At 34.9% G+C, this 13012-nt stretch overlaps 1 protein-coding gene across 7 annotated transcripts in view; it reads right to left on the reverse strand.

Moving 5' to 3' along the window:
* Positions 1–271: 271 nt before the first annotated feature.
* LOC121854910 (protein kinase C and casein kinase substrate in neurons protein 1-like) overlaps positions 272–13012 on the reverse strand; it is a 75169-nt gene continuing 62428 nt past the window's right edge. For all 7 annotated transcript variants that reach the window (XM_042349715.1, XM_042349718.1, XM_042349717.1 and 4 more), the window contains 2 exons: positions 11150–11283; positions 272–4625 (listed from right to left, as the gene is read on the reverse strand). In XM_042349715.1, the coding sequence (XP_042205649.1) occupies positions 4519–4625; positions 11150–11283 (241 nt within the window). In that variant the 3' untranslated portion in view covers positions 272–4518. The remainder of the gene's footprint in view (positions 4626–11149; positions 11284–13012) is intronic.

The following is a 13012-nucleotide window of genomic DNA, read 5'->3' on the forward strand; positions in this document are numbered from 1 at the left end:
CGGTAGGTGTTTCATGAACTGTGATGCCGAAAAAAATAAATAAAAATAAATAAATAAATTATGCAGTTAACTTCTGCCTTCACCACTTTATATAATATATTCCTTTAGTTCATATAATACTGCATAAATCATTAATTTCTACTGTGCACTTTGTACTGATCAGTAAATTACCCGAAACTCAGGATTCACATTCGTACAAAATATGTAAGAAACACTGTATGGCGGAGGCTTCTTCCACACCTTGCATCTATAAGGTTAAAAAAAAGAATACTACTATACATTTATTTATTTGAGATGACAGTCATTTTAAGTGTTTCTTGGAGTCTATTATTGAGCAGATTTTAGGGATCTGTACATAAAACATGTGTTAGCATCTTATGGAAGGCTGTGTCAAGCTTGGCCATTTTGACTTGGAAATGAACTTCAGTATCAATCAGTTTCTTCTTTGTAGGGAAAAAATCTGCTTACCTTTAGACCAGAGGTAAAAGTCCCCATTTTTCTTACTGGGTGAAGCTTGAAAATGTCAATGGGAAATTTTGGGGGGGTTCTCAAGTTTCTTTTAAATATGAAACATGGTAACAGCTATGAGAAGTGTGGAGTATATATTATTCTGGAGAGTATGCCACTAGATAACTTTTAAAATAGATCATTATAAGAAATGTCAGGTACAGAACTTCTACCAAAACATAATTATCATAATATCACATGTTATCAATTACAATCCTAAATAGCAGGCTTGGACTAAAAAGAAAACAAAACAAAAACAGTAAAGAGTAAACTTTTAGTTACTGAAGTCAAATCAAGCATAAATAAAAAAAAGTGGAAAAAAGGACAGCATTATCTCAATAAGAGTACAAACAACAAAACATAGTACCTATTTTCAGTATTAATTGTTCATCTATCAGTCTATGAACAATGTACTATCATGCAATGGGCAAGCTCGTTGCTACAATAATCCTGCAGATTAAATAGTGTTAAAAATTAGTGACTTAAGTTTTTATTGGTTACATTTCCTAATGAAATGCAGAAAATCTTTAATATTTATGATACAAAGCTGCAGAACAATTTCTTCAGACTTAAAATAAATAAATTTAACAAACTGATATCAGGCACTTAACAGAGAAACTGATCACAAAATAATTTATCCAACCTTGAGTATGTTTTACAGTTTTCCATCAACTTGACAAAATTTGGCTGATGGTTGTATAACGCTTGTGATCAATGAACAAATGGACTTACTGCTACACAACGGTTACCTACTCTAGCATCTTAGTACAGAAACACTGCAAGGCCCAGAAATTTTATTATCCTAAGACATTCTTAATAATGCTGGCAAAACCCCAAAAAGAAATATTAAGAGAAAATCCATAGGATATCAAAGCATAGGTCTTTTCTAAGACAGCACAGGACAAGTCAGGATCATTATTTTTTTCCTATGTGGTTAAATAAAATAAGTTTATGTACAGGAAATGTAGGCAAAAACACTGGAGCTGGAACTCAATGAGACAAATTTAATGATATTCCTCAAGTAGAACAAAATCCTTTTTCTCATCACTCAAGTACTTGTTAAACAAAGAAACAGAACTACAGTAAAGGAGTTGAAAATATTGTATTAAGATTGGTCACATAAAAGAATCAATACTGGTCACTTTTGATCCTTTATTGTATCATAATTATGTGACACACAGTTCCAGATCACATCACACACACAGAACCTACCACAGAACTTGGAACAAACATATATATTGTATGTATGTATGTACAATCACCTACTAAACATTGCTGTGATATGGTATGCATTAGGAGGAAATATTGTCTCATGGGGTCCCTAGTTTGAAAGAATTCATCATGCTTGTAACTCAATAAAAATGATGCACTCATTCTTAGCATTGGCACTTAAAGGCAACAAGAGAAATTTATTTTACTGCACCTTTAAACAAACCTCATTATTCTTGTCCAGGCAATTCAGATCAAGAAACATACACAGGACAACTTTTCTGGTACACCTAAGTGGATAAATTTATAATAAACAGTTATGGTAAAAGTCAAGAGAGAAACAGAATTAGAAGATTAGTGTAACAAGTAATTAAGATCCTTAAGATACCCATAAAACAATACCCAACCCTATTTTACGAGTGATTGTAAAGCACACAAAAGTACATAAGACAGACCAGCTGAATTCAACAATAGTCTACGCATTACCAACAACTCTGCAGAGTGAGCTCCAGGCCACTGCTTGAAAACTCGCTTCTTGGACACTTCTACAAGCACCTCTTAACTGTTGACAGCCTTTTGAATTCAGTAAAATCCTGTTAGGTCTAACAAGTGCCATTAGTAATCTTATTTTCACTGGCATTGCTCCAAAACAGTGGGACTCGGACCAAAATTAAAAAACAGCTAGTACCTATTCCCATTCTTTTGTAGCCAAACAATTTAAGGAATTGTTTGGCTACAAAAGAATGGGAAAATATATATATATATATATATATATATATATATATATATATATATATATATATATATATATATATATATATATATATATATACCTGTAATGTCAATTGTTCCAAGCGATGACACAGGCCTCAAGCATGAGTTTAAGGAATAATTAGGAGACAACAAGCTGTACATTCATTATAATGACCTATGATGATCTGTATGTTGAATTTCAATGAGGGTCATACACCATTAGTTGTAAAATTTTGGAAAAAAAAAAGAAAAGAAAAGAAGACTATTATTTGATGGTGAATTAATTGACTTTCAAATCTCCCCTTTTCGTACCTATAAAAAGCTAAGCGTAAATTTTGTAAAATCTAATGGAGCTGATATTTATGGAGAAGACATGGAATCCTCATATTTTATAAAAATAATACAAATATCATCAGTATACACATTGTAGAGAACATGTTTCAATAAGTAATTCCAGTAAGTTTAAACCATTATTTAAGGTAACTTTCCTAACATTATTATATTAACAACCAATACAGACCCTAACACTGATTACTTTACTCTTGATAACTAATACAGACCCTTAAATTGATGACCACATTACTGTTCAAGAAATTTCTTATAATTATAAGAAAGGAAAAGAAAGGAAGCAATATCACCTAATTTAGGGATATAATGATGTGGAAAACTTTGAATGTTTCCTATCAAAATAAATAGTTGTAGAAGGTCACTGAAACATCTTAAGTGATTACATAACAGTGAGGGGCCTACACCATGCGAATAACATTATGTACATGTTAGTTACTGGAATAAAACAAGTGCTATGTACATTCGTTATATATGCATCATTACCAGGACATTACTAAAAATACAAGTCTAAACAATCATCTATGGTCTCATATTTCCAGAACCACCTTTCCTTGGTAACATTTCTCACGGTACACTCTATACACCACCCCATATAACGGAGCAATGCAGAGTTAAATAATTCAGAGCCTCATTCAAACGTGTGATGTCATCCTACTTCATGTCCTACCCTTACAAATATACATCTATCAAACTTGTCAAATGCCTGGCTAATATCTGTCCTCATCAAATATACATTAAGACATATCTAATACTCCCTTAGAGACCTTAAAATTATTGTTACTCAAAATACATGGTAAGCTTACATAACTGTAAAAAGCAATATATGTATATTCTTGTTTAAACATACAGAGATAGTGTTCATTTTCTCAGGCAACATAAGATTCAATTTACATTTTTACTCTTATTATGAAAATGTCTTTAAAATTAATGGTATGACAAAAGTGCTGTGAAGTTCTTATAACCTAAAACATTTGGGGTAACTGAATTACACATTAAATGGACCCCATTATTCAGTGGCTCTGTAGAATCTAAATTACCTCATTAAATATGCATTCCCTTACATTTTCAATACTGTACCACTTACAGAACCATTTCTAAGCGGTATTAGACACAAGTATCACTTACAAGAAATTCCTAAGACACCAGACACTACACAGAGTTTGTTGGTACTCTAACCCTGATTATACACTGATCATGCAGAGGCATTAGTTGCTACCAAAACCTGCATCTTCATTATCAGTACATATAAACAAAGCACACGAGTATCCTCACAATTTACTAGAAGTGTTTAAGTTCATACAGTCTTCGATTTTATGACTTACAAAGCTTTACAATGTTTTGCCATCATTTACTAGTTACTTACTGTATAATGCACATACAGTACTGTATGTGTGTCTGTAACAACATTTTCTCAAAAGCAACACAGCAAAAATGCTGGTAGGGCTAAATGATATATGTATATTATATATGATTCATATAACAAATTATTGGTGACTGAAGTGCAGAAATCAGATAGCCTGTCGTCTTTAATTGCACTTATATATTTAAGAAAGAATAATCACTTGCTCCCGTTCTTAAAGAGAGTATTCTGTGATTACACAAGATGCTCTGATGGCATAACTACTATGCATGAAGTGGTAGGAGTATGCTCCAGTTTTTGGCCAAACAAGAATACTGAGTACCAAGTGCAGAAACGAATTTTTAAGCAAATTCTACGTAGTTGGCCGGGTAGAGGCCTATGCGTCCATCCTTTCGTCCCGTACACCAGCCTTGTTCGTCTTCGTCCTCCAGTTTCTCAAACATTTCACCTAGGAATACAAGAAAAATATTGAGGTATATTCTTGCCTTAAACAACCCATCTAAATTTATTTAAGTTTGTCCTATCTGGAACCTATTACAGGTAAACCTCGATTTACGATATTTTAAGACCACCTCCCTATTTACAATAAAAAAAATTTGCATTCATAATGGCTATCATCCAGCCAAACTTGCTGACGTGCAGAATACTGTACAGGTATCCCTTATTTAATAATTGGGATGCGTTCCTCAAAAACCAATCATTAAGTGAAATGATCACTAAATGAAGGTTAATAAGAAATAACAACCTAAACGAGCGATAACAAGGAATATTATCCGTGAAAATGGCATGTACAGTAGAATCTCGATAAATCTGACTAATTAGGGCAGACCCCAGTCCGAAAAATGCAGAAGTCTGGAAAAAAATAAATTAAATAAAAATCTATTGGGCGTGGAGATAACACTGCTTATCTTAACTTTTTAAAGAAACTCAGTTGTTGTTATGTTATTACTGCACTTCAACAACTAAGGCCTAAGTGTATAACAAGGTTATTAAAAGACTATTACATCAACAATAGACAAAGTTATGAGACAGAACTCTCTGGGTTGAAAATCAGACATAGGTCTGGTTGTCAACAACTGCTGTTACCGAGATGATTGTCATTTACTGTAAAGTGTTATATACTATAAGTAACCACAGAATTTGTCTTATGAATAAAGAGATAACTGTATACTGTATTGTACAGCAATATAAAGATAAAAATAATATCAAATAAGTGTAGGAGTATATTGTATGTGAAAAACGAGTGTATATCTAGGAGCAGAAGGGTGGGGGGGCTCTCTCCCCAAAGATCCCTTTAACTCGTCTTTATGCAATTTCACATTAATTCTCATATCATTTAGGTTCATTTGAAGCAAAGTTGATAAATTATTATCCTGTAAGAATCGTCTTTCCTAAAAAAAAAGAATCCCACATTGAACACTATGAATCGTTTGTTTACAAAGGCCAAACAACTCATTGGCCTAGTTCCTTCACCACGCATGCTTACCCCAACGTCTGTCTTCAACACTTAGTGAATTAGTACAGTACAGTAGTGTATTTATCATCACTTAATCTATTCTATTGTAGTGTATTTATCATCACCTAATAAGTAATAATGTAGTGTATAGCAGTGCTTCTCAAACTATCTGATGTGGAGGACCAGCAGGTTTTTTTTTTCCAATGTGCCAGGGACCAGTACCATATTTATGCCATATTTTTATTTGTTTACGATCCAAGGAAATATTATTTGAACATTCAGGTTTTTTTTTTCAGCTTTAGTATCAGTCCGCCAATACATTAATCGGTTCTAGGGCTTAAATTCCTTACTATTTTTGTAAATATCAAGAAGTTTATACTATTCAATAATTTTAAAAGTTTAATATTCAATTTTTAGTCATTTTAACAATTATTGAACAAAATTGAAGGTAAAGTGACTAGTTTAATGCGCGGCATCCAGCCTCTTAACACAGCAAACAGGCGTAGTCTCTCTCTGTTTTCACTGGAGGTAACATCTTGCTTGAGACTCTCTTCAACTAAACGCTTTTTTTCTGTGTTTCCAAGCAAATTATTGGTCATTTTGAAATATATTTTATATATTGACAATATATAATGCAGTGCAGCGTTGATTTAAAGAAAATAATCTTGAATTAAACCAGAGAGCTAAAATTTTATGGGTGAAATGGCACCATGGGGTGACTTCTCTTCCACCCCAATGCCTTCTCTTCTTCCTTCTCCTCCACCCCCATTCTAAATCCCATCATCATCATCATCATCCAGGAGCCTTCTACATACACACCTCAAAGTAAGTGAACTTTTCTACCATTTTTGTTGAATTTAGGAAATTTTCGGTGAGCTGGAACCATACCCAAAAACCCATTGAAACAATGGTTTGTTTTTTTTTTTTTTTCTTTTTGTAAAACAAGTACTGTATTACAATATAAATAAAAACTATTAAAAAATCAAACTAGCAAAGCCTTCTAACAAAGATATTATAAGCATATGTATATATAAGTAATAAAATGAAAAATTATACTGAATAAAGTAGGTTAAAAAAAATTATATATTTTAGTTATTTTAAACCCCAATGCATAAAGACGTTAAAACAAAGATTGAAAGGAATAGGCAACATTAAATTGAAGACAACAATTTTGAAAATGTCGTAATACTAAAATATGAAATTAATGATTATTTTATTGACACAATAACAGGCATGTTAAAACCTTAACCTTTACTAATGTGAAAGGTGAGCTGCTTCTTCTTTGTCAGCTTATCTAATCGTGGTTCAATTGAGGACAGTGCCACGAGCAATGGAGAATGAATATCCATACTATTCCGGTACTTTGTCTTAATGACACTCATGGTTGAGAAGCCAGTCTCGCAGAGTTATGTTGAAGGAAATGGGAGAAGAGTTTTCAGAGCAATTTCAGTAAGCTCAGGATATTCTGCTTTCACTTTTATCCAAAAGGAACCAAATGATGTTGTAGTTTAATAACTCATCTTCAATCCTTCGTCAGCAACCAGCTCCAACAATTTATCCTCCATAGTGACACTTGAGTCATCTCTCAATGACAAACGGATTTCGGATCCATCCATTCCCTTTCCGTGGTTCTTCTGCTGGAAAGTAATGCTAAAAACGTTCTGCCAAATTCGTCAAGTGTTCTCTGATGACAATTGGTAGAGATGTAACATTAAGGTCTTCGCCTGCATCGGCGATGGCTTCCACTAATTGGTAAAACGTGTCATAACAATCTCTTGACACTCGACTCTTCCTTGCTTCTAGTTTTCGTTTTTGTCCGTCGATCTTGTCTGCCATTGTAAAACATGAAGCCATCCTTCCCTTCATGGATGTGTTGAGATCATTAAAGATGGCAAAGATATCAGCAAAATAAGCCAGCTTGGCTAGCCAATCCACATCCCGGAACAATTGTGACCATTTGTTTTTTTGTCCTGAAGAAGCTCGGCAAGCTCGTTTCGTAGCTCAATACTCTTGACAGGACTTTTCCCCTCGATAACCAACGTACATCGGCATGCAATAGGAGCTGTTTATGATTAGCTCCAATATCATCACATAATGCAGTGAATAGTCTCGAATTTAAAGCATTTGCCTTTACATGGTTCACAATTTTTACAACCTCGCTGCACACTGTTTAGTTCTGTTGAAATTTTTTTGGTTACAAAACTTTCTCGGTGAAGGAAGCAGTGCGTCAACTTGCATTCTAGGGCAAGCGCCTTGATCTGGGCAACCACTCCCAAATGTCGTCCTAGCATTGCGGCAGCGCCATCAGAGCACACGCCTACACAAAACTTGAAATCCAACCCACATTTGTTAACGATGTAGTCGCTCACAGTCTTGAACACTTCAGAACTAGTTGTTTTTGTTGGCAGGGAAAAAACTCTTCCTTCAAATCACCCTCATGTTCAAAGCACAAATACACCAGCAGAATTGCCATATTATCAATGCCTGTACACTCATCAAGCTGCAAAGAAAAGTACTTTGCTAATTTAATCTGTCCTATGAGCTGATCTTCCATATAGTGAATTCGTCGAGCTATAGTGTCATGTGAAAGTGGCACCTGAGCCACTTTCCTTGCCGCCAGCTCGCCCAGCATTTCCATGCAGACATCTTTAATACAGCCATCACTAGCATCTTACTGATTGTGTATGGCTTTTTAGCCTTAGCAACTTGAAATGCTACTTTATAAGAAGCCCGCAAAGCACAAGTATTTATGTGTGACACTTCAAAGATCTGTTTTTGACGGCCTTTTAAATCAACATGCTTTCTTTCAAAGAATTCTTTCGACTTTGAACTCATTTCTTTATGTTTTTTATTTAAATTCCTCTTGAGGTTTGACGGCTTCATTGAGTCGTTAGCCAACACATCTCTGCGGACTGGCAGCCGATGGCTCGCATACCGGCACCGGTTCGCGTACCACCACTTTCAGTAGCACTGGTGTATAGTACTTGTGCATCAGCATATACGTACCCTGGTTTATTCATGAATCAGTTGTCTAAGTGTACAAGTAGCCAAATTGAGCCATCATATAACACTCAAAGGTAATAAATAATATTGTTAGGAAGGTATCTTCATATCAAACATACGTATATTGTGTTTATAGTGACCCTGTTGTAAGCTAGTTTGCTGAAAGCTGCTCTCACAAGAACACACCCTGAGTGAATACCTTCCGATACAGCTTACCCGGTATCCTTTTATTTTCAAGTCATATTACAAATTACATATTGTATTTTTTCTTTATTATTGAATGTTATATTAATCATGACGAACAATAAACCATATGAGAATATAATACTGAATCAATAAATAAATAAACCTGAAGATTGCGGCAACACCCGATCACCCTGCTTATATGGGCAGTATCTTAGTTCTCGTTAGGCTTATAGCAAATCTGATAAGACCACTGTACAGTGTTCAGTGAGCTCATTAGATCTTTTTCCCATTTCTTAAAATATATACAGCATTTACATTTTTTTTAACAGTATTTCTGGTGACCCGAGTCTGAAAAAATGAATTCTAGTACAGTATATTGAAGTCTGACTTATCGAGGTTTTACGATTGTGTAGCAGAGTCGCCAGCCGGTAGCACTCATAGCGGGTGAGGCCGAGCTGTAAGCTATGTTATTGTTCAACTCATAATTTCGGGTATTTACAGTACATGAGGTGTGATTAATGCAAGGGTGAACTCACCACCCGAGTGAAAATGCGATTTTTGTACCATTTGTTTCAGAAAGTTTCATTCTACTATGACACAAGATGGTATGATGAGTTTGCCTTTGGTTTATTGGCAAAATCCCATTGAATTATATGGTGTAAAACTCCCAGCGTCTCTGTGCTGCGTGTGGTAATTTCTGCGTCTGGCGAAAATAAACCAAAGTCGAACTCACCAGTGGCTTGGCAATCAATCATAGCCTACCTTACTCCCTGAGCTAATCAGCATGTCCGGAAGGAGTGTGCCAACTAATGAAAAGCTCGCTACGTTCTATTTTTGGCATCCCAGAGGAAGATATATCTGATGTTGATCAGATAGACTACTAGCTACCTAACCCCCCCTACCATATTCTTTAGCAGAGTATAATCATCATCTACCTGTAGAGTGAGTGTTACCATTAGTATTTATTATTTTTATTTATTTATTTTTGTTTTGCTTTATTACAATATAAATTTATTGTTTAGTGTACAGAACTTTATTATTTCATTAATTTCATGAAGTTAATTTCACACCATTTCATTATTTGATATCAATGTGCACCAAAATTATACATGCCACTTCATTTATTACATGGCTCATATTCTGCATTAAATCACCTTTAAAATGATACCCATTGAACAGAAATGATGAACATTTGAAGGTTCTATGATGTTTTGAATACAGGGGGTCCCCGGGGTACGAACAGGTTCCGTTCCCGAGGACGTTCGTAAGTCGGATTTGTATTCGGAACACATACTATATGCATACCATTCTTACAAAACAATGTTTAAAATCCCACTATATCATAGCCTAAGTCCTTATATACATCTAAAATCACTTAATTTAAGGTAAAATAAGAAATATAATGACAAAATACAGTAAATGAAAGTAAAAAATAAGTCGTCAGGTAAATAAAATACTGTAAATTTCAAGTTTAACCCCATTCGTATCGGCAGGAGTTTGTAAGTCAGGGATCTTCTGTATGTGCAAACTTCAAACCCTATTTTCTCACAACTTGGTTTTGGAACATTTGTCCTTGCATTAAGCAATGCCTGAAATGTAATTTGGAGAATGACCCAAATTATGAACTCTGAAAGACAGCATGAAAATCTCCTCACCTCTTTCATGGAATTCTACAGAGAAAAGAAGATGCATGCTAAGCAGACAAACCTGATGTCATTTTTTACAAAAATTAAAACAATCTAGTGTTCATCCTGTTGCTGAAGCGCATGATGATGATTTCCTTCCACGCTGGTATCAGATGATGATGACAACCCCGACTCTCCTGCTGCTATTAAACCTGATTGGTGGTGAAGCAGTTGCTGCACCATCATTCTCTCAGTACTAATCCCACCTAACACCATCCTGCTACACCATCACACCAACCACATACAGTTTCACATAAGTAAAATATATTCTAATATGAATTAAACAAACTTGATACTGTACTGCTTTATTAATTTTATTATGATTAATACATATGCTCAGAAGTGCCCCCCCCCCCTCCCACACACAAAGGAAGAAAAAAAAAATTATTGTTACGTTTGGAGGACATTTATTTTAAAGTAGAACGTATCTCTCTTTATAATGGTAGTCAATGAGAAAAATGGTTTCTATTTACAAAAGGTTTTCAGGAACGTATTCCTTTCAGAAATTAAAGCACTTCTGTACAATACTCTCACCGGAATCCCTCGCTTGTAAATAAAATGTATTACTGTATAACAACTACAAACGACCATCACTTCACAAATAATACTGCAGTTCATACCATTAAGCTGTTTGTTACTTACCAACTTTAAATGAGAGTTCGTCTGCTTCAACACCTTCATAGTCATAGAGAGCCCTGACTGGCACACCTGGCTTGTTGGGGTCAACCATACGGTCACTGTAATCCCACTCATCATCATCACCACTCACACCATTGCTGGAAACACACCAACATGATGAAAAATTGTGTTGCCATAGTCTACAGTATTATAAATGACTGAAAAAGAGGAATTTAAGCATTCAATGTGCTGTGCAAGCATCAATGGAAGAAAAAGCAAATCTCAACCAAGAAGTGTAGGAAATCAAGCTACCATAGTCTTTGAATTTTTAAATGTGTCACACAGATACAGAGAATAAGAATGGAGAATGGGAATAAAAATTGTGAAAACAATACTATTTATGTATGGCATTAAAATATTCTTTGATAAAGGCTACCCAACACTACTGAACATTGGATACTAGCCCATAAAATTTTTCTTAATCTACACAAATCCTTTCAATCATACCTACACATTCATCCTACCAAAAATGGGGACAAAATTAAATGACAAATAACACACGGGTGTTGTGCACTAACATGAACCCTCTTGCCATTAAACAGCATGCATCTTAAATTACTGATGTGATGAGATTAATAACCGTATGTTTCAGTATCCTCTTTAAGTAATAGTGTAGAATATTCTATGACAGTCCTACACAGTTTTGTATGTGTCATGGTGGTAGGGGATAGCATACCCATTGTATGCTCACCCCTACTCTGTGCACCTTTTGCTCAATGGCCTGCATGGCTGTTGTGCCTGGAAGTTACACCATGAACTGTAAGTATCAGCAATGACCTTTACAAAATAGAATTAAAAGACACACTCTTACAAAGAATTTCCAGAGTGAGGTTCCACCAGTATCAAGAAATATACAAATAATGGTTAACTATATAGTGTTACATATGGAAGGGGCAGAGCTCAGACCTTACCATCAAGAAAGAAAAAAGTTTCTGAAATTCTGATAAATGTCAATTGTCAGAAGCTGAAAAGAAAGCATAACACAAAAATATCCTACAGCCACTATTATTAAGTGGGAAATAAATTGAAGGCTTGATCCTAAAATCTCATTTTATGACAGCATAGAACTAAATGACTTGTGTATTGATCACTAAGTCTAAGGTTTAGAAACCAAGGAAAACCTTTCATATTAGCAGTTTGGGCTAATTTATTGATTAATCTCCCCATTGCAGCTGTAGCTTTTAAAGATGTGGTATTAGAACCTACAGTCAGCACTTCAGTCTGGATACTAAGGATTCATGAAGTCACACTAAATGTGCACATTTGGCTCATCTGCTGGGTCTGCCATAGTGGAATTCCAGGAGTTATTCCATTCAGTTCCAGCTGACTTACACACTACCCAATATGGGGAGGAAGGGTATCCAAGTAGCTAAGTTTTAGGCTTAGCCATCAAGCATGATATCCATATCAATCCTTACTTATGGCCTCTAATCCTCCAATAAGAAACTCATCCCTAAGCCTGCTAAATTAAGCTGGCATAAATACTGTAGGTTAAATTGATTTGTTCACTTGAACTTTGCAAATGAGGCCTAAAGCCATTTGTATCAAGACAGAAGATTGGTTGACAGGAAAACATGCAATCAGTCATTCAACCGAGCTTTAGTATTTCATTTATCTTCCCTAAATTCTGCAATTTTAAGAAATAATTATTCACTACTGTTCTCTGATAAATTTTGCACTTAGGGAAGTAAAAATCAACATGTGAAACACACTGTTAATATAAATACTATAAAGAAAACAAGAATTATTATTTTTTAATTACCAGCGATATCCTGTCCCTCTTTGGACACGTCATGTGGCGAGGAGAATTTACATTGCTGAACTTGT

Source organism: Homarus americanus, unplaced genomic scaffold (assembly GCF_018991925.1).
Source record: "Homarus americanus isolate GMGI-L3 unplaced genomic scaffold, GMGI_Hamer_2.0 scaffold16716, whole genome shotgun sequence".
NCBI lineage: Eukaryota > Metazoa > Arthropoda > Malacostraca > Decapoda > Nephropidae > Homarus > Homarus americanus.